General features: G+C 36.1%; 3 protein-coding genes across 3 annotated transcripts; 2 read left to right on the top strand and 1 right to left on the bottom strand.

Annotated features, from left to right (window-relative positions):
• Positions 1-5,711: 5,711 nt before the first annotated feature.
• LOC109169613 lies at positions 5,712-6,936 on the top strand. The gene is made up of 2 exons (XM_019318492.1): positions 5,712-6,182; positions 6,756-6,936. The coding sequence occupies exons 1-2, from the start codon at positions 5,735-5,737 to the stop codon at positions 6,830-6,832; spliced, it is 525 nt and encodes a 174-aa protein (XP_019174037.1). The 5' UTR covers positions 5,712-5,734; the 3' UTR covers positions 6,833-6,936.
• Positions 6,937-10,409: 3,473 nt separating this feature from the next.
• Positions 10,410-11,342, bottom strand: LOC109169621 (uncharacterized mitochondrial protein AtMg00810-like). Its single transcript, XM_019318500.1, has one exon. It carries the CDS (start codon positions 11,340-11,342, stop codon positions 10,410-10,412), a length of 933 nt encoding a protein of 310 aa, XP_019174045.1.
• Positions 11,343-16,765: 5,423 nt separating this feature from the next.
• On the top strand, positions 16,766-20,536 carry LOC109169620 (beta-galactosidase 15-like). Its single transcript, XM_019318499.1, has 15 exons — positions 16,766-16,936; positions 17,031-17,126; positions 17,220-17,332; positions 17,416-17,482; positions 17,574-17,666; positions 17,777-17,920; positions 18,008-18,093; positions 18,182-18,287; positions 18,377-18,464; positions 18,543-18,661; positions 18,770-18,931; positions 19,024-19,226; positions 19,308-19,525; positions 19,645-19,835; positions 19,937-20,536. The coding sequence occupies exons 1-15, from the start codon at positions 16,766-16,768 to the stop codon at positions 20,534-20,536; spliced, it is 2,457 nt and encodes an 818-aa protein (XP_019174044.1).
• Positions 20,537-22,784: the final 2,248 nt, after the last annotated feature.

Raw genomic sequence — 22,784 nt, 5'->3', positions numbered from 1 at the left:
TAATAATTACATCGAAAAAGGTGAGAATATATAATTATTAGGCAATAATATTAATAATTAATTATTAAGGAAAGTATAATTTATTTTGTACTAATAATGTACGCGCGCGCTCGTGCACACACACACTTTTAGGCAAATTGTCGAACAATTTAATAACAAAAATTAAAGAAGTCCATGCAAGTTTTTAGAAAAAAATTGAACACAATAAAAATTCAAACTTCAGATTGTTGAACATCAATAATTGGTGTAGGATCTTGGCCTAATGAAGTAAATTCATCATTAGTCATGTTCATGATATCTTTTGTAATCTCATTTATGACAATAGTTCTTAGCGCGTTATGAACAGGTTTGTGTAAATGGGTTCGTGTAAACGGGTTATCATTATAATATTAACGGGTTAAATGGGTTCTTAATATGTTTAACGGGTTGACCTGTTAAGACACGAAACATAACGGGCCCTTAACGAGTCAACCCGTTAACAACCCGGGATACATTAAGGCGAAACACTAACCTGTTATTTTTGTGTCGTGTCCAACAAGAATTTTACCAGCTAAAAAAATAATAATACAATATTTGTAAAGTTATTTATAATTGTACCATTATAGAAATACATACAAAAATTATTAATACCACAATAACCTAAATTATTTCCAATAATGTAAAAACATAATTAAAAGATTGAGTCTTGTTTTAAATAATCAAAAGAAGATTAATTGAAAAAAAAAAACTTAACATTGATTTGTTTTTAAAAAATTCAAGAAAAATGATTTACAAAATTTTTTATTTGTAATCTTTGATGTTCAACTTTGAATACTATGTATATAGTTTGCCTAATTAATTGTTCAAAGTTCATAGTTAAATTTTAGGGGAAATCGCACTTTTGGTCCCCCAATTAGTACCCCATATGCAATGTGATCCTCACTTTCTAATTTGGACAAAATTGGCCCCTCAATTATTCCACCGTTAGTCAATTTAGTCCTTCTGTGAGTTAATCCGTTTAACACCATTCATAGAAGGACTAAATTGACTAACGGGGGAATAATTGAGGGACCAATTCTGTCCAAATTTGGAAGTGAGGATCACATTGCATTTTGGGCACTAATTGAGGGACCAAAAGTGCGATTTCCCCTAAATACATTATAACATATTTATAGTATATGTTAAACAATTATGCCAAGTTTAATTGTGATGGGGTTCGAACCTAAGACCATCTTTATAAAAATCAATGAGTAAGTTAAGAATAATAAATAGTTAAAAAAACATTCTGTTACTAAAGTTTCAATTGATTGAGTGCAGAGTTATTTAGAAAAAGTAAATGATATAATAGGTGGTAAATTAGAAAAATAAGAAAATCAAAATAATCTGAATCATTCATTTTCATCAAATAATTGGACAGCTATTTTTTAGTTCCCATTATAGGTATAACTTTATTAGTTCTTATTAATTAGTATACTAGATACTAGACAGATATACAAGTTACTAGGATTCAACTTTTGAAAATTAAGGTAGTACTCCAGTATTTTGTTACATTACTTTGTGGAAAATACTATGTCAACTCTCAAATCCTACTCTCAATTTCTACTCTCATTCTCAAATTTTTTTTATGGGAACAATTTTCTAAGGACCTCCATAATAAAAATAACCTATCATGGACTCGGGTTGGACTCCATATGAGAGGTTGTGAGTTCGAGACTTAATGGAGGCGTTATTGGCCCTTTGTGTTTCAGTAAGTTGAGAAAGTAGTTATGAACAGATACTACATTATAATAGAGTCAGTAGCATTAAAAAAAAAAGTGAAAATATGCATAGAACTCTTACTTTAAAGAGCCAACTCAGCCACGCAGCCGTATTAATATCAACAAGTTGCATGAACCAATTGCAAGAGAATTATGGGCGAAGACTTTAGTAGAATATAAGTCGTCGATGAGAGGAATGAATAGTGAATACTTCTGTCACATAACTCACATTCTACGATGCAAGCTAGCTTGATGTAAACTAATTGACAAAAACTTTCATATCAAATTATATTTTAAATAATGATGTAATTTCATCAAATTGATAGGATAGTAAAGTCAATTAATTAATTAATTCTTATCAACATATTTTTAGTTAAGCTCGTGATACAAGGGTCATTTTAATACAATTTACTTATCTTAAGAGTAAGGTTAACTAGTACACATTATCGAGTAATGATTACAAATTTCTTTTGTTAATCAAAAGAATAAAGTCAATTATTAATTTATAAATTATTTTTACGTTACAATTTACATCATCACCATTTAAAGTAAGACTTGGTGTAAACAATGTGTGCAACGTAGCACTCCACTTTTGTTACAGTTACCATATGCCCATTGCGTAAATAGTCTAATGCCAATATGTATTTTTAAATTAATGTAATTGAATTTATCAAAGAATCATCGGGCATATATCCTGATGCATATCAATGCTAGATTATCAAATTTTTCAATATGCATATCAGATTGTGAATGATTTGATAAGAGACTCTTGGTCCAATGGTCCCCATATATCACTTTACTATAGGCAGTTCGTTTATTAATTAATATATATATATATATATATATATATATATATATATATATATATATATATATATATATATCCTATCATTAAGTATTCTCATCATGTAACAAACCCTAATTATATGCAAAATCAGTATTGCAAAAATCGCGCTTAGGTGTTAGGGGCCGCCCAGCCGCGGCGAGGAAGGCTGGAATCGGCCTCCTCCGCGGCCAGGCGATTAGGCGATTGGCTGAATCGGTGTTTTTTTTTTTTTTTTTTTTTTTTGTAAAGTGTAGAAACTTTGTCAAGGCATCACTTTCGACTCGATTATCCGTTTTGGATAAAAGAAAATTTTCAAATCGCGTATTTTTTCTCAAATTTTGTAAGCGGTTTGCCCCACTAATTTCTAAAAAAAAAAATGCTTCTTTTACTCGTTATTTCAATTTTTTATATATTTAGATAGTTTCAATAATATTTATAGAGCCAACTCAACCACGCAGCCGTATTAATATCAAAAAGTTGCAAGAGAATTATGGGCGAAGACTTGAGTAGAATATAAGTCGTCGATGAGAGGAATGAATAGTGAATATATACTTCGGTCGCATTCTACGCTACAAGCTAGCTTGAATTAAACTAATTGACCAAAACTTTCATATGAAATTATATTTTAAATAATAATGATGTAATTTCATCAAATTGATGGATAGTAAAATCAATTAATTCTTATAAGCACATTCTTAGTTAAGCTCGTGATACAAGGGTCATCTTAATACAATTTACTTATTTTAGGAGTAAGGTTTAACTAGTATACACTATTGAGTAATGATTACAAATTTCTCTCATTAATCAAAAGAATAAAGTCAATTAATTTATAAACTATTTTTACGTTACACTTTACATCACCATTTAAAATAGGACGTGGTGTAAACAATGTGTGGAACGTAGCACTCCACTTTTGTTACAGTTACCATATGCCCATTGTGTAAATAGTCTAATGCCAATATGTATTTTTAAATTAATATTTTTAAATTTATCAAACTATCATCTGGTATATATCCTGACGCATATTAATTAATACCAGATTATCAAATTTTTCATAAAAGTAAATATTTCAAAACTGCATATCAGATTGTGAATGATTTGATAAAAGACTATTTGGACCAATGGTCCCCATATATTAAAAGGTTGAACCCCAACCCTAAGGGCCCTCCACACCCCGGCCCGACAGAGCATTTGGGAGGATCAATGGTCCCCATATATAACTTTACTATAGGCAGTTCGTTTATTAACAAAAAAAACCTAAATCCTATCATTAAGTATTTTCATCATGCAACAAACCTAATTATATGCAAAATCAGTGTTGCAAAAATCGCGCCTAGGTGCTAGGCGCCGCCCAGTCGCGGCAAGGAAGGTCAGGTCGGCCTCCTCCGCGCCCGGGCGGTTAGGCGGCCGGCTAGACCACCTAGCCGACTGAATCGGCGTTTTTTTTTTTGTTTTTTTTTTTTTTTTTTTTGTTGTAAAGTGTAGAAACTTTGTCAAGGCATAACTTTCGAATCGGTTATCCATTTTAGATAAAAAATAAAATAAAATAAAATTTCAAATCGCATATTTTTTCTAAAATTTCGTAGGCGGTTTGCCCCACCAATTTCAAAAAAAAAATGCTTCTTTTGTTCTTAACTTTAATATTTTTATATATTTAGATGGTTTCAATAATATTTTGAACAATTTTACAATCACTTATATAAATAGTTTGTAAGAAAAAACTAGAGGAACCTTATGTTTTATTAATGAATTTTTATAATTTTTAGTTTAATTTTTTTAAAAAAATTAAAATTAAAAAATCGGGCGCCTAGGCATCCTAGGTGTGCCTAGGCGCTAGGCGTCCCCTTGACGCTTAGGGGACGACTAACATATTTTGCTACATTGTTTAAAACTAAGCAAGATAACTTGAAAACAACAAAATATATTCTTAATAAGTTGTAAAATATAAATAACTAAAATTACTTCACACGTCTTCGACCATTGACCACTTCAAACTTCTACTCGGGCAAAATAACAATGGGGTCAAGCAACTGCATCTTAGTTGCCACTTGCCATCCTTAAAGTGCACTCTTTAATGTTTGTAGTTACTACGATCCCTTCTACTCGGGTAAATAACAAGGGCATCAAGCGCCTCAACAAATCACAAAGGTGGAATTTGTCACAAGATATAAAAGCAAGGAAGAACTTTATTAGTGGTTGTATATAATAAGGGTAACCTCTCAAATGAAGGGCTCTTGTGTGCGCAATAAACAAAATTCTAGCCTCTCTACAATTAATCTTACCCACAAAACAGGAAATTCAATCGACCCCTAGGCCTTCATATCTCGGCCCGCATGAATATTAGAAGAGTAAATCACAGGGACTCAACCGCTCATGAAATAGGAGAATCGGAACATGTAACCGACCACATTGAGTGAAACTTTTACATTATGACGGTTAAAGCTCGATCATGTGTCATTATCGACAATTCAACACCCACAAACCCACTAAGCTGTCCGTGCTAACATCTTCAATTAATATAAATATTACTTCATTATAAACCTGCATTATAAAGGATCCATTTATTGCGTTAAAGCAAAACTCCAAGCCTCTATGCAACAAAATTGTATTCAATAATTACAAATTACAATAGAGTAAATCTGTAAATTTTTATGGTGATGAGTATTTTATTTCGAAAGGGCAAAGATGAAGAGATGTCGTAATTCATTGTCAATTTGTCATGCCTGAACTGTGTACGCATATTTGCAGGATACATTTAAAAGCACCATGACATTTGTAAACCATATAATATTTTAATCTTTTAAAAAAAAAAATAAAAAATTTTATACTCTTTTACTTAACACCAATCGATATAAAGTGAATTAAGATTAGAGAAATTTGCATGCCACACTGATTTAACGGTCTAACTAGTAAAAAAACCACAAAAATGGTAGCCCATCGTGAGGTAGATGAAAATAGGACATTACTTATTTATTGTGCACCTAATTTGGACAAGTTGCCATTACAGTTAAAGCTGCAAGCTAATGCTGATAATTGCCTCTTTAATATGTCGCATTCTGATCTACTCGCCAACCTTAATCGATAGATGTTACTTTTTTTGGTATAAATAGGTAACACATTGAGAGCATATATGCATTATTCTTATCAAATACTATATTATATCTCCAATATAATGGCCCTTTTCAGAATGGTTGTTGTTGCAGCCCTTTTCCTGTTGCTGGGAGCTTGGGTATCTCAAGCCACTGCCCATAATAATCATGTCAACAAGCTTGGTTATCCTATGCCGAAACAACGTCCTTACAGCACAGATGCCGAAACCATCGACGACGAAAAGTACAGAATTAAGAATGATGTTATCAGAGAACGGCCGAGTTCAAAGTCCCAGGAATATATGACCACTAATAATCCCTATTCCAGACCGCCGAAGAAGTCGTCACCGAAAAGCTCCGGCGGCAATTCCAACAATAATGGTGGAAATCCGACCACCCAAATGCCGAATCCATCCTTTAATAATGTCAGTCCGAACACTGTGGACGCCATAAACAATGTTGTTGAGACGACCACTGAAGCTATGGCCGAACCTCCGCCTCCGCCGCCGCCTGAATCATCTGGAGCCTGCGGTAACTATATAATAACAATCACACACTTTCCTACTTTCTGTACATTCGTGTAGTAGTTTTTGTGCATTCTTGTAGTGGTTTTATTGTGCATTCGTGAGGAACTTATCGTGCATTACTGAAAAAGTTCACATGTTCAGATGTTCTCAAGAAGTGTTGGTCTCACCTGAACGATGAGAACAACTCCAGAGTGGAGAAATATGATTCGTCCATCTAGGATATTGAAAGGGGCTAGAAATAAATAAAACATGGAAAAATACGATGACATTAAAGTTGTGCATTTGAAAATGCTTGACTGCACATTTGTGAAAGTGCATTTAGAAATTCTTTTGATAGACACAGAGAAGGGAGGTAATGAGAATCAAGTAGTGCTTTGCGTGCTCGGTCAAACATTTTTAAATACACAATATGTCATAATTACATAAAATTAGAGAAAAGTGATTTTTTTTTTCTTTTTCATTGATTTTCAATCCTTGGTATAACTCGACATATTAGATTTGTCTACTAATCTCGGTGTTTTTATGTGAACTTTGATTATATATATAGATGACTAATATATACCACGGCAATGTACAGATGGGAATCAAAGAGCTTTTGGGGGCTGGTTAGCGGTCATAATTGCAGTGTCGCTCTGTTATCGTCATCTCCTCTGATGAATTATCCTCGTACTTGCATAGGTTCTTCTTCTTCTTCTGCATGAAACCATATTGGAAGCAAGCAAATTGTGCAAAATATAATGTTCCTATTTCTCAATTTTTATTATATTTGTATGTTGTATGGTCTCTACATTTTAATCCATCTATTGTACTCAACAATATCTATCGGTTAATGGAGCTAATTAGCTGATGAATAAACTACCAGTCGTTACGTTCTATAAGGTTTTGGTTAAATTGGTTGTCAACCATTGCAGTTTTCCCCTCCTTCATAATATATACACTTGTTTAAGCATTCTAACATTCCCTAATTGAAATAGTAATTAAAAATTAATTAATTACCATTAATTAAACACCCTAATTACTTTTTTTAGGCGAATTAACTGATGCCATGGCCAATAGTAGTAATGAGATTTGAGTTCGAACTTGTAATAGGTATGATAGAGAAAATGAATTAGAATATTATTTTTTTTTTAAATGCCATTAATCTTGAATGTAATTCATATTTTAGACTATTATTGTGTTGTTAAATGAATAAAGTCAATTCAATTTCAGTTGATATTTCATTATTTAAACAAAATTTTATTATAAAATATTATGCAATAAAAGAACTAAAAGGAAAAACAACAAACTAAATGCAATAAATAATTTAGTAAAGATTCCAAATTACATATTCATTTCTATTTGTAGAGCCAACTCAGCCAAGCAGACGTATTAATAACAACAGGTTGCATGAACAAATTGCAAGAGAATTGTGGATAAAGACTTCCGTAGAATATAAGTCGTCGATGAGAGGACTAAATAGTCAATACTCCTGTCACATTCTACGCGGAAATCTTGAATGCTTAATGTTACTTAAATTTTGCAGCATTTTGTTCAAGGAAAATAATGAATCATATATATATAAATATTTTTTTTAATGAAAAATTTGACTCCCATAAATTAGGAGCCCTATGATGTCCCTGGCCTTGACCGTTGGCCTATTCATGTTTGAGCGCCATGAAGCGCGAATGGTTCGTAATGGACGTTCATACAAGGATGACGTTAGTCTAGCCGACTATGCTTGCTTTTTATTGATCTGTCACGAGCTAACCCATATAAATCAAGTAGGTTTGTATATACTATATTATATGAACCAACATTTACCTTACACACTGGGTCTTAGTTCAAAATGACTTTAAAATTATGTACCTGCACCTAACAAATTATATATCTTCAATTAAAAAATTAAGTACCTATTAATAAACTGAAGGTAAACAATATGTTATTTGTAATATGTGCATAATTTATTAAAGAAAAGTATATATAATACGTTAATTGTAATTGATACATAATTTATATTATTAACTGCAGTCACATAATAAATTAATTGCATATAAGTGATACATAAGGATACAAAGAGTTTTTTTGCAGTACAGCTTTAGTCCACGGCTATTGTTTTAATTTTATTATTATTTTTTTTTTTGGCAAAAATGGACTAAAATTGCAAAAAACTAGGGATACAAACTAGTAACTGCAATGTCACGAATTCGAATCTCAGCTTTCTAATTAGTTTGATCTAGTCAAGGCGGAATCAGGATTTATCCGGTGCACACCCTAACATAGTAGCAGTGGATTTTCCTAGCTAAAAAAAAAAAAAAAAAAAAAAAAAAAAAAAAAAAAAACAACTCTTCCTATATATGAGTTATATTACTAGCAATATTGTACTATACAGGTGGAAATCGCAGAAAAATGGATGGATGGATTGAGTTCGGAAGAAAAATGCTCAATCATATATTCTTAATCACAAATAAATAAATAAATAAATAATTTTTGAGGCGATAATCATAAATTTTAAAAAAGTTTGTGAGCCAGCCAGGGGTCAGGGCAATCGTTATACCGTGCACCAACGCGCACATAGCAATGTGCGTCCTGGAACTAAACAACGCCGTTTCCATTACTGATAACGGAGATTGGATGTGACGGATGTCGCTCCGTCAGTCCAATCACCGTTACAATTTCTATTTTTTTTAATTAAAATATAAAAAAACGTTGTCTCTTCTTCTTCCCCAAGACAAACCATTTCGATCATCCAAAAGACTGAAGACAGCACAACAAAAATCTCTTGCCAGAAGAGCGAAAAAGTTCGAAAGCAAAGCACAAAACAAGTAATAACTCTCATATTTTCATCGTTCATCACACTACGCAACACAATTGCATGAAACTTCAAACATTTTTTTGTTTGAAGATCAAAATATTGTGAAATTTGTAACATAACACATAATTTTAGCGCATATATCATGAAATCTATGAACATTTATATGAAAATCCATCATTAACAAGAATTTTCCGTTAAGCTAGGGTTACATAACAGTACTAACATGAAACTCTGTAACTGAATGATATTACTAAATTATGTATACAATGTTATGAGTTTTGTGTATTTTTGGGTAGAAATTATATCTATTCTGAGTATATATTATGTGTATTCTTCTATACACCTCATCAAACATACTATATGTTCCTTATTTCTTGGATTATGTGTTTTCTGAGTAGACATTATGTGTATTCTAGTATAAGATTATGTGCATATGACTTCTAGTTGCTATTCACCTCATCAAACATACTATATGTTCCTTATTTCTAGGATTATGTGTTTTTTGAGTTGAGATTATGTGTATGCTTGTATAACATTCTGTGTATTATGTTGATAATTTAAATATATTTTGATATAAGATCATCTGTTATAATATTTTCAGTATGCTTATGATTATGTGTATTCTGAGTATATATTATGTCTAATCTGTCATTAAATTCTGTACATTATGCCTTTTAACTCTATGCATTCATTCAGTGCCTGATTGGTTAATCTAGGGTTATATGTTACTTATACCTATATTTATGTGTATCATATTTATACTTTATGTGTATTCTACTATAAAATTCTGTATATTATGAATTTACATCTGAAGTGCTCTAATTATATACTTTTATTGCAGAAATGTCAAACTCCACGGAAAGTGATCCCACACTACTGGAAATGCAGCAATTATATGCAAGAAAAAGAGATACGGCATCTACTTCAGTATACTCTTTTGTATAATTTGGATGTGTTTCTCTTTCAGTTGTGCACATAATGTATTTTGAGAAACATCCCTTAAGGTATCAAGAATAAACATAGGTTTTGTTCATAAAGGACCTAAGTTGGAGAATTAAGATGCATGTGACCATAATGGATACTACTCTGATTAAATAGAGGACATGTCACTATGATTTGTGTGTTTTGTTCTTTGACGATGGTTGTGCTAGTACTTGCACCAAGTGGGAGAAGGTAAGATTTTCCCTAATAATATATTATATATATATATATATATTATATTGGGGACTTAATTAAGTGTGCAAGTTGACTAGGCTTATTAAGTGGTTTGGTTAGACTATGAGAGTGGAAGCGATAGATTAATTCAATAACAGAATCTGAATACAAATATACTCTCTTAGAGAGAGACCTAAATAATAGGCTTAAGACTAGAACAATTATTCTATGCTACAATATACAATAAAATAAATATAATTAATAAACATAGTCTAACACTCCCCCTCAAGCGCAAGGTTGGTGACAGACGACATTGAGCTTGCTACGTAAAGTACCAAACCGTGCTGCTGGAAGCGGTTTAGTGAAGATGTCCGCAAGCTGATCTTTAGTCGAGACAAAGTGAACCTGGAACTCTCCGGAAGAAACTTTATCCCGAACAAAGTGGTAATCCACTTCAACATGCTTGGTGCGAGCATGGAACACAGGGTTTGCGCAGAGGTACGTGGCTCCAAGATTATCACACCACAGTGCTGGTGGCGTGGAAGAACACAGACGAAGCTCCCGTAACAAGGACACGATCCAGGTGACCTCAGCACAGACATCGGCTAACCCCTTGTATTCAACATCGGTGGATGAGCGAGCCACAGTCCGCTGTTTCCGCGAGACCCACGAGACCAGATTAGTCCCCAAAAACACAGCGTATCCGCTTGTAGACTTCCGATCTACTGGGCATCCGGCCCATTCCGAATCCGAGTAAGCATGAATATCAGACGACACAGAAGGTGAAACACGGAGACCGTAGTCGAGGGTGCCCTTAATATAGCGGAGCACACGCTTAAGCAGCCCCCAATGATCTTCCGTAGGAGTATGCATAAACTGGCACAAACGATTGACCGCATAGGACAAGTCTGGCCGAGTGATGGTGAGATACTGCAGGGCCCCGGTGAGACGACGGTAATGAGTCGGGTTGTGAAACGGATCAGTAGATTGACTAACAGGCTGTGTCACAGCTGCTGGAGTGGCTAGTGACTTGCACTCGGACATGCCTGCTCGTTGAAGAATGTCCCGCATGTATCGTCGCTGAGTAAGAATCATGCCATCTGGGGTGGTAACTGTCTCTATGCCAAGGAAGAAGGCCGACTTTCCCAAGTCCCGGATTTTGAACGCCGTGGACAGCCGGTGCAAGAGAGAATCAATCAAGGTAGTGTTATCACCCATCATGATAATGTCGTCAACGTAGACGAGTAGGAACACTCGGGAATCCCCTGTAGAGTAGTGAAAAAGGGACACATCTGTTTTGGAGGCAATAAAACCTGTCACAAGCAAAAAGTCATGCAAACGATTGAACCAGGCCCGTGGAGCCTACTTCAACCCATAGAGTGAGCGCTGTAAGTGGCACACATAATTAGGATGATCCAGATCTTCGTAGCCTGGAGGCTGCCTCATGTAGACAGTCTCGGATAGATGACCATTTAAAAACGCGTTATGGACATCCAACTGACGTAGGGTCCAGCCACGGGACACGGCAAACGAGAGCAATAACCGTACTGTGGTCGGCTTAACCACCGGACTAAATGTCTCGAAGAAATCCTCGCCAGCGACCTGGTTAAAGCCATTGGCTACTAACCTGGCCTTGTAGCGTTCTACCGTTCCATCGGCCTTACACTTAGTGCGAAAGACCCACTTGCAGCCCACAATATTCATATTCGGTGTGGCCGGAACTAGCTGCCAAGTGTTATTGTGAAGCAAGGCGTTGAACTCTTGATCCATGGCATCCCGCCATTGTGGATGCCCAACAGCCTGTGAGTAACAGGTCGGATCGGCCATAGTGGCAGTGAGAGCGTGAAACGGCTCTCCAGTGCCCCGTGTCATACGCCGAAGCCGCATAACGTGATCCCGTTCACCTGGTTGAGCCCGTTGTCTCCGTTTCCGGGGTGCACGAACAGGTGCCCGAGGAGGAACAGGAGGTGATGGAGCCGGGACAGCACAACTGTCATGCGTCAATAAAACAGGGCTTGACCCCCACGGAGAGGCATGCACTTCAGGCGTTGTATCATTCCATTTCAAAGGACCTGTTTCAAATGGAAAATTAGTCTCGTCAAAGCGGACATGACGACAGATATAGGTTTTCCCGGTGTTAAGGCACATGCAGCGGTAACCCCTAAAGGACGACGTGTAACCTAAGAATACACATGGACTCGACCGATACTCGATTTTGTGAAGGTTATACGGGCGTAAGTATGGATAACATAGACATCCAAACACACGTAAGTAAGTGTACGTGGGCGGAGTCTTATATAGGCGAAAAAAGGGTGTATCAAACTTTAGTGAGGCTGACGGTAACCGATTTATAAGATAAGTTACCGTTTCAAAGGCATGATCCCAATAGCGCTGTGGGACAGACGCTTGGGCCATTAACACCAAGGCAGTTTCGACTATATGGCGATTTCGACGCTCCACACGGCCATTTTGCTCGTGTGTGTAAGCACATGACTGCCGGTGTACTATTCCTAACGACATGAATGTTTTATGTAGCTTTTGGTATTCCCCCCCCCCCCCCCCCCCCCCCAAAATCAGACTGAACGGACTTGATAGAACGTGAAAACGTACGTTCTACCATCGCTCGCCAAAGATCAAAGATTTTATATATATCTGTTTTTAGACGTAGAGGATAGTACCAACAATAGCGAGTACAGTCGTCTACGAATAATACAAAGTAGCGGGACCCGTCCGCTGAAAGAACCGGTGCGGGACCCCATATATCGGTAAAAACAAGGTCGAGTACATTTGCACTAGATGTAACTACCCTATCTAATGGAAAACGTGCCGATTTTCCAAGTTGGCACGGGGTACATAATTTGGGTGTTACATTTTTATTTGACTCGACTGGACAATCTTGTAAAACACGAAGCAAGGCTTGGCTGTGTGGGTGACCGAGACGCTGGTGCCAGACCGTGGAAGAGGCACGAGCCGAGACGAACGCGAAGTGATTATTTGGTAGAGACAACGAATAGAGTCCTCCCGAACTCGGACCTTTAAGAAGCACCGCCTGAGTGATTGAGTCCTTCACAACAAAGTAAGAGGGGTGAAATTCAAAATAGCAATTATTGTCCCGGGTAACCGGTTAACAGACATCAAAGACACTGACAACTCAGGAACATGTAACAAATTAGACATTTTTAACGACTTTTTGACCGTAGGAATTACTGCATGACCCACACTCAAGATCACCAAACTGTGCCGTTGCCTACTCGTAAGACGTCATATCCGTGGTAATCCTCGGAATTGATAATCACACCGGAATCGGGGGTGGCGTGGGTTGAGGCTCCGGTGTCCGGCAGCCACGTGGTGACCGCCGATGGTGGCGCTGCCCCGTCTCCTGCAACGGCAATGTGAGCCTGCGACGGCGGCGGCTCAGCGTACCGACGGTAACAAAAAGCGGCCGAATGGCCTTGAGAGCGGCAAATCTGACAGCGCAACCTGCCGTTCTGGCCACGTCCGCCGCGACCGCCGCGTTGGTTGCCTCCGCGTCCACCACCACCGCGGGAGTGCCTGCCACCACCGTCTCCGTTCTGTCGTCTGCCTCGACCGGCGTACATCGCTGCTGGAACACTGCCTTGCGTCGCCGGTGGGTAAGTGGGATAATCGTCGGCGTGTATAAATTGTTGTGCCTGGAGGTAATCCGCAAGCTGAGGGATGGAGACGGATCTGCCCGCGATCGCCAGTGAGGATGCGACTGCCCGGAACTCTGGTCGTAACCCCCGGAAGACGTACAGGTTCTGTTCAGTTGGCGTCAGGGTTCGGCCGGCAAGCGCAAGATCCTCGACCAGATGTTGCGCACGGCCCAAATACTCCTCCGTGGAACTGTCACCCTGCCGTAACGTCTGAATCTGCCCGAGCAGATTCAAGCTTCGGACCTCCGTCGACGACCCGAGAGCCGTTTCCGCCGCCAGCCACACGCCGCGCGAGGTTGTCCGGCCAAGTGCGAGATACATGACTTCCTCCGAGAGGGAGGAAATCAATAGGGACAGGATCGAAGCGTCTTGCTGCACCCATACACCGTACGCCGGGTTCTCCGTGGATGAGGCGGCATCATCAGGACCACTGCCGATCGGAATCTCCAGGTGTGATGAGGGGCATGGCCGTGTACCATCAACAAAGCCAAGGAGGCCTTGGCCGCGGAGAAACGGAATCACCTGTGTCCTCCAGTACAGATAGTTACGGTGCGTCAATTTTAGCGACACAAAATGGTGTGCGCTTGTGAGGGTGTTGGGACCAGAGTTGCCGGAAGAAACAGTGGTGGCCGTGAGGGTGCGCTCAGAACTGTCGTTCGACATGATCGACGCTAGGAGAGAGAGAAAGGTGAGAGGGGGATATTTTCTGGCTAACTGATACCAGATGAGAGTGGAAGCGATAGATTAATTCAATAACAGAATCTGAATACAAATATACTCTCTTAGAGAGAGACCTAAATAATAGGCTTAAGACTAGAACAATTATTCTATGCTACAATATACAATAGAATAAATATAATTAATAAACATAGTCTAACAAGACTAAACAAGTAGAAGTTGTTAGTCAACCAGACTCTGTGCCTAATATAAACCTGAATTGATGGTGTTAGGAACATATGTATTTAGATTTTGATGATACCAAACTTACTATGACTGTAGACCCATCTTTTACTCTCGTTATTTTGCATCTTTCGTGTTAGACGAAAGTAGTCACAACTCACCATGTGATTCGTGCTTACTAACACATTTACACGAATCAGAGTTGTATTTTAATCAATTAGGTCTACTTGAAGAAGAAAAGATCAAGAGAAGGCCGAGAGAACAACTTAGATCGAAACAATGGAAGGGTCTAACTCTCGTGTAAACGTCAAATGATAAGAAAGATCATTTGACTAGAAGGAAAAATGAAAGGTAAGGACAATCTTTCGTTTAATAGATTTTGAGACAAAAAGTCTAAGTCAGACTTGAATAGACAATTTCTACACGTGAACAAGAAGAATGTTTATCTACGTCTCACACCTGGGTAATCATCCTAGACAAAAGGAGTCCTAGGAATGATATTCACACAAACCAAGAAGCATTAAATGATTAGTACCTTTGTCAGTGAAAAAGGACAAATGGACAAATCACTTTTGCCGCCAACAGCTACACAGTACAGCCGAATTAAATGCTTCATGCCCAGTGGATATTACACACTGTTAATAGGTTTGAATTTTCATCTCCCTCCAACGAATGAATTTTTTCCTCACCTATAAATACATCTCTTCACCACTGAAGAAGGTGTTGGTTTTTTTTTCACTCAATTTTCATCTACAAAGGCTTTGTAAACAAGTGTCATCTAAAAAGCTTTCAAAACCAGTGTGTGTTTTTGAAGTTTCTTTGTAAGAAATTATCTAGACTTCAAGCCTTCACAACACAAGGAAATCTTCCAATTTATACTCGAAGATTCAAGCATCATCAAGTTAAGATTTCACGAGTTGGAGAACATCATCAATTCTTTCCAACCCTCAACTCTGAAGAAGACGTTGATAGAGGCAGAGTAAACTCAAGGAGTTGAAAAACCTACACAAGTAGCTGTCCGGCTTAGTGATCAAGGAAGCTAGCTTGTTTAGTTTGTACTAGGAGTGATAGTGAAAACTCTTCCACAAGTTGTGGAAAAAGAGTGGAGTAGGCTTAATTAATAGCCGAACCACTATAAAAATCCATGTCTCACTCTCTCCTTACTTTTGTTTATCTATCTATCTGGCATTGCATTCATATTTCTTTAAAATGATCGCACCTTTGCCGAACTAATTCTAAGCCCACATACAGGACCCCCGCCCCCAGAGGTAGCCGCAGAATTAGCCCACACGCACAACTAATTCCCTCACACCGCCGCATCCCGTCAGACGACAAAGCTAAGCCCCCGGCCCTGAGGCATTCCTATTATTATTTGCATTATGTCAAGATAATATTTCATCAATTATTATTATGTGTTTATTTACTTAGAATATGAGGGTGGGGAGATTGTAGAAGGGGAAATTTTTGGACACTTGAACGCCCCAGGCATGGAGCATGGATGCGTTTATGAAATGTTCTATTTTGCCCTTTGTTATGCGTTTATTAATCCTCATTGATTAACTATACATCTTATCTTCCATTTTTAAATTTTTATTTCTATGCTAGCCCTCTTTCATTTTATATCATCTGGAACAATATTATCTACACAGTATAATTTATTTAAGAGACACCGTTATCTCTCACAAAAATGGATTTTTAAAAAAAGTGAAAAAATAATAATTTCTTAACTCTTAGAAAAGGAACAAAATAAGAAAAATTATTTATTAATTAATTTCATACTTAATATTTTATAAGCCTTTATTACTTTTGATGTCTTTCAATGATTTAAAAATAAATAAATAAATTATGTGATAAAAATCTTATTCAAATTTGACATAAGGATAATTTAGGCTTTTGAATTTTTTTTTAAAAGATAATTTAAAGATAATACATTTTTACTTAGTAAAAGTAGCTATTATTTAGATCATGATAGTTATCTACATACTTCAATTCCTTCTTATAAATAGGGGAATACTAAAACAATAAATTCATTCCAATCTTTTCTTATTCTTATTCTTCTTTGGTAAAATGGCATCTTTACTCACTAGTTTCGTGGCACTTGCTCTCACTATATTATCTTACAATTTACCTTTTTATGATGCTTTACAAGTTACATATGATAATCGCGCCTTAAAAATTAATGGTCAGAGAAAACTCATCATTTCTGGTTCCATTCACTATCCTCGTAGCACAACTCAAGTATTTCTCAATTTTGTTACATATTCTATTAAAATAATTTTTTTAAATATTTTTTTTTATATTGTTAATATCTTAAATTTGTTTATTTATATAGATGTGGCCCTCTTTGATCAAAAAGGCAAAAGATGGTGGCCTCAACACTATAGAAACTTATGTTTTTTGGAATGCTCATGAACCTAATTACCGAGAGGTTGAAATTGGAATATATTAATATTTTTTATTAATTAATTTGGAAATATGTGTTTATATATAATTTATTTTTAATTTTTACTTAATATTACAGTATGATTTTTCGGGAAATAAAGATTTGATACAGTTTCTCAAGGCAGTAAATTATGAAGGGCTTTATACTATGCTAAGAATAGGTCCACATGTTTGTGCAGAATGGAATTTTGGGTAAATGTTAATCTTGATATTTTTTTCATAAACATTATAAATCTTTAGGAGGTTTTAAAGTCCGGTAATGTATTAAATTTCAGAGGATTTCCTGTGTGGTTATACAACATGCCAAACACAACTTTCAGAACCAACAATGCAGTATTCATGGTATTATTATTATTGTTGTTGTTGTTATTATTATTTTATATTATATTATTATTGCATTTCAAATTTTTAAAAATTGATTTTTTTTGCTCAGAGGGAGATGGGAATCTTCACAAAGAAAATTGTAGACATGGTAAAAGGAGAGAAACTTTTTGCTAGTCAAGGGGGAAATATTATCCTTGCCCAGGTAATGTTGCAATTTTCTGATTTTTTTTTAATTTTTAATCTTTTTTTTTTTAATTTTCACCTCAAACTTAAATATTTATTATTATAATTTTTTTTTTTTAAAAAAAATAGATTGAAAATGAGTATGGGAATATTATATCGCACTACGGAGAAGAAGGAAAGAAATATATAAATTGGTGTGCGGATTTTGCTCTTTCTCTGAATATTGGAGTGTCTTGGATCATGTGTCAAGAGGATGATGCTCCCAAAACTATGGTAATTTTTTATTTTTTAAATTATTTTTATATTTTTTGGTAATATAATTATATATATTTAGTTTAATTTCCTTGGTAAAAAATGCAGATTAATACCTGCAATGGATTTTATTGTGATCAATTCTGGCCTAAGAACAATAACCCTAAATTTTGGACTGAAAACTGGAGTGGCTGGTTAGTATGCTTTAATTTTATTTTGTTTATTTATGTAATTAATTGAAAATTTAATTACACTTATAATTTTGATTGAAAAATATGTAAGGTTTAAGAACTGGGGTGATGGAGACCCTCACAGACCTGCCGAAGATCTTGCATTTGCTGTTGCTCGTTTTTTCCAATATGGTGGATCTCTACAAAACTATTACATGGTATGGTGTAATATGTATTGTTAGGCATAAACATTTGTCTATTATTACTTCTCCGCTTCTCCAAATTAACCTACTTTCTCATCTTTTAGTACCATGGTGGAACAAATTTCGGAAGGACATCGGGTGGACCATACATTGCTACAACATATGACTACAATGCTCCCCTCGATGAATATGGTAAAGTTCTAATTACCAAACTTTAATATGATCTTATTCTGATCTATTGATACTAATGCAATTGTGGAAATGATTTAGGCAATGTGAACCAACCAAAGTGGGGGCATCTCAAGGAACTCCATAACCTTTTATATTCATTGGAGGATGTACTTTTGTATGGCAATGCAACCAACACAGATTATGGAAGGATGATGTCTGTAAGTGCTATAATTCATTATAATTGATAATTCTCCAATACCAATTTAAATTATTTTTGTTCAATTTTCAATCAATCTATTGACTTCATTCTATATTATATTTTTCAGTCAACAGTGTATGAATACAATGGGAAAAGGGTATGCTTCTTAGGAAATGCAAACGACAAAGATGACATATCCATCACCTTTGAAGGCAAGAATTACACCACTCCTGCATGGTCTGTCACAATTCTCCCTGACTGCAAAACCGAAGTTTATAATATAGCCCGGGTGAGTAACTTATTAAAGACATCATCTACATCTACTATAATATTCATGAATGTAACTAATAATTTTATTGACATTTTTTTTGTTGTATGTAGGTTAATGCTCAAACAACTGTGATGGTAAAGAAGCTAAGTGAAGGGGCATTGAAATGGTCATATAGGCCTGAAACTATTATGCATCTCAAGTATGGTCACAAAAATCAAAGCTCAGTATTGATAGATGCTCTTGATGCCAAACAATTGTTCGATCAGAAAGTTGTAACAAATGATACTACTGATTACTTGTGGTACATGACAAGGTATGTATATTTTGCAAATTTTTTTATATTTTTTTTATAGGATTGATCACTAATTGATTAGTATTGTTTTAATTTTTTCAGTTTCATGATAGATGAAAACAATCCAATTTTGGGTCAAGAGCTTACTCTTGAAGTTAATACCAAAAGCCATGTCCTCCATGCCTTTTTTAACAACAAGCACATAGGTTCTGAGTGGGCTCAAGATGATGGAAAGTTTACATTTTCATTTGAAAGGAATGTAAAACTCCGAAAAGATATCAATACAATTTCTTTACTTAGCGAGACTTGTCGGACTACCAGTAAGAGTTTTTTTCATTACAACCATCAATTTTTAAAATAACCTTTGTTTTTATTCTTTTTCCCTAATTCTTCATTGTGTTTTCTTGGTAGAATTATGGACAATATTTTGAAAAGGTAGGACAAGGAGTTATTGGACCAGTTAAGCTAGTTGAACCAAATGGTGAAGGAATGGATTTATCAAAGAATACATGGACATATATGGTCGGACTACATGGAATTAAGAAAGGACTTTTTAAACTTGATGACCACAATATGTTAACATGGCACGAATCTGACTTCCAAACAGACAGAATGTTCATTTGGTACAAGGTAACTGAATCCATACCATTAATTACATTACATACTCTCCCCATTGTTAACACACAAACTTTGTATGTATGTAACTTTTGTGCTCATCTTGGATCTTGCAGACATTCTTTAAGACCCCAGCAGGTGAAGACTCTGTGGTGTTGGATTTGACAGGAATGGGGAAGGGAGTTGCTTGGGTGAATGGACATAACATTGGTAGATACTGGCCATCCTTCCTTGCCAAATCCGATGGCTGCCCTCAATGTGACTATCGTGGAAATTATGGTGGATCAAAATATGTAACCGGGTGTGGAAAACCTTCACAAAGATGGTACCATGTTCCACGTTCCTTCCTACGTAAGACAGGGAAAAACCAATTGGTTTTGTTCGAAGAGATGGGCAGTCGTCCTCAAGAAGTTAGGGTGCAAACCGTGACAGTAGGAAGCATATATGCCAATGTACGAGAAGGAAACACAATGGAATTATCTTGCCAAGGAGGAGGCAGAAAGATCTCAAAGATCAACTTTGGTAGCTTTGGTGAACCAATAGGCAGTTTCGGCTCCTTCGAAACAAGCCATTGTGATGCCACCGACACCATACCAGTGATTCAATCGGCTTGTGTGGGGAAGGAGAAGTGCACTCTCCATGTTTCTGAAGCCCTTTTCCCAACCACAACCTGCAAATCCAAAACCAGAAGGCTTACCATTGAAGCTACTTGTTAGTGTGTTGGCTTAGATTAGATTTTTTTATGTTTAGATTTTAGATTAGATTAGAATTAAGACTAATTCAGTCTTTTTTATCCATATATTTTAATTCAATAATATATGAAAATTATTATTTAGTTAATTCAGCTATCTTGTGCTACTTCCAAATGAGGTCATATAGCATCTCAAGCTTTAAATGTTCCAAACAAGGCCATACAACATACCCAACTCTTAAACAATCACTGCATATCATTAAACAATTCAAAAGCTCTAGCAAACATGGACTCCTTAACCATACAAGAAATCATAGTATTCCACGAAGCAATATCACGTTTAGGCATATTGTGGAACAATTCAATAACAAAATCTAAACTGCCACATTTACTATACAGTCCCATAAGTGCAATCCAAATAGACCAATTTGATGATCAAAGCGTGAACTTGAAACCCCAATTCTAAATTCTGTGAGCGAATGCAAGCAGTCAACAAAGCGACAAAGCTATACTCATTGGGTTCAATACCTGAGCCTCTCATCTCAAAGAAGAGCTCCACGGCTTCAATTTCACGGTTGATTTTTGCAAAACCCGATATCAGATGAGATGAAATCCTTGAACCAGCAGACTCTGAGCCAACTTCTCATTAGCAGCTTGAGATGGATGGAATCCATCCCAGAACCCATGCTACTATGCAGTGTCGTCGCTCTATTATCATCTTCGCCTCTGATGAATTATCCTCATACTTGCATGGGTTCTTCCTATGCATGAAACCATATTGGAAGCAAGCAAATTGTCCTATATGTTCCTATTTCTCAATTTTAATCTTTATGTTCTATGGTCTCTACATTTTAATGCATCTATTGTACTCAACACTATCTATCGGTTAATGGAGCTGAATAAACTAATAGTCGTTCTATAAGTTTTTGGTTTTTTTTTTAGTACTACTGACTCTGTTACAATGTAGTATCTGTACCCATGAACTTCCATTTGGGAGTGTAATGGAGAATAATATAATATTTTTATTGTCTGGTTATAATCTTTACAACACAAGAGGTGATATATACATTTGTCTAACCATTCTAACATTCCCTAATTATAATAGTAATTAACAATTAATTACCACTAATTAAACACCCTAATTACTTGGGCGTATCAACTGATGCCATGGCGAGTTTAATAGTAGTAGTGAGATTTGAACTTGTAATAGGCTAGGTATGATAGAGAAAAAGAATTAGAATATTAATATTTTTTTTTTTAAATGCCATTCGTTTTTAATGTAATTCATATTTTAGACTATTATTGTGTTATTCAATGATTAAAGTCAATTTAAATTCACCAAGACTATGTGGTCTAATGGTACTCGGGTTGGACTTCCATTTGGAAGGTTCTGAGTCAAGCCTCAGTGGAGGCGTTATTGGTTCTTCGTGTTTCAGTAGGTTGAGGAAGTGTATGAACAAACACTACATTGTAATAGAGTTCAAATTCAGTTGATGATATTTCATTATTTTAAACAAAATTTTATTATAAAAGATTATGCAATAAAAGAATTAAAAGGAAAAACAAAAAACTAAATGCAAAAAATAATTTTTTATGTAGTAAAGATCCCAAATTACATATTCACTTCTATTTATTTTTGAAATATATTTTGAAACATTAAAACTGATTACAACAAAAATGTTTCCACTAACAATGAATGTTGGAAAGAATGATACTCCGTATAAGTTACTAGTATTAATGTATATCTTTATATATCTTTGTAAATCATCTGTTACAATCTTTTGTATTATGTAAATGATTCTTACCTTACTTAGTATAGTCATTAGTCAGGATTATATATTGTAACATTTCTATTGAGATACAATGAGAATCAAAAGATTTACACTTATATGGTATCAGATTGTTAGGCCTAATTTTCTCTCCATCTTCTTCTTCGATCCTTCTTCGCTTCTTCTCCGATGGCTGGGAATTCCTCCGAATGGACAATGAGCGCCACAGCTGCTCCAACGCCGCCGGTCACTGCCCCAAACCACCTCACCTTGGCTCACCATTTTGTGTCCATCAAGCTTACAACACGGAACTATCTCTTATGGCGTACTCAACTCATTCCGTTCCTCCAGGGCCAGGGTCTTCTCGGCTTCGTTGATGGCACCACACCATGCCCATCGGCGCTGGTTACCTTCACTCCACCCGCCTGCGAGAACATCTACGATGAGGCCACATCCACGGCTGCCAATCCGGCCTTCTCTGCATGGGTTCAACAAGACCATTCC

The sequence above is a fragment of the Ipomoea nil genome, unplaced genomic scaffold (genome assembly GCF_001879475.1).
Source record: "Ipomoea nil cultivar Tokyo-kokei standard unplaced genomic scaffold, Asagao_1.1 scaffold3316, whole genome shotgun sequence".
NCBI lineage: Eukaryota > Viridiplantae > Streptophyta > Magnoliopsida > Solanales > Convolvulaceae > Ipomoea > Ipomoea nil.
Note: the sequence above shows the minus strand (reverse complement) of the source record. Positions and strands in the feature narration are given on the sequence as shown.

What these genes read in the sequence shown, in the direction of transcription:
- LOC109169620 (XM_019318499.1), top strand. Translation starts at nt 16,766, where the DNA reads ATGGCATCTTTACTCACTAGTTTCGTGGCACTTGCTCTCACTATATTA. An exon ending in CTCTACAAAACTATTACATG is followed by an intron (nt 18,288 to 18,376) that starts GTATGGTGTAAT and finishes CTCATCTTTTAG; the next exon opens with TACCATGGTGGAACAAATTT. An exon ending in GAATGTTCATTTGGTACAAG is followed by an intron (nt 19,836 to 19,936) that starts GTAACTGAATCC and finishes TGGATCTTGCAG; the next exon opens with ACATTCTTTAAGACCCCAGC.
- LOC109169613 (XM_019318492.1), top strand. Translation starts at nt 5,735, where the DNA reads ATGGCCCTTTTCAGAATGGTTGTTGTTGCAGCCCTTTTCCTGTTGCTG. An exon ending in TGAATCATCTGGAGCCTGCG is followed by an intron (nt 6,183 to 6,755) that starts GTAACTATATAA and finishes GGCAATGTACAG; the next exon opens with ATGGGAATCAAAGAGCTTTT.
- LOC109169621 (XM_019318500.1), bottom strand. Translation starts at nt 11,342, where the DNA reads ATGGGTGATAACACTACCTTGATTGATTCTCTCTTGCACCGGCTGTCC.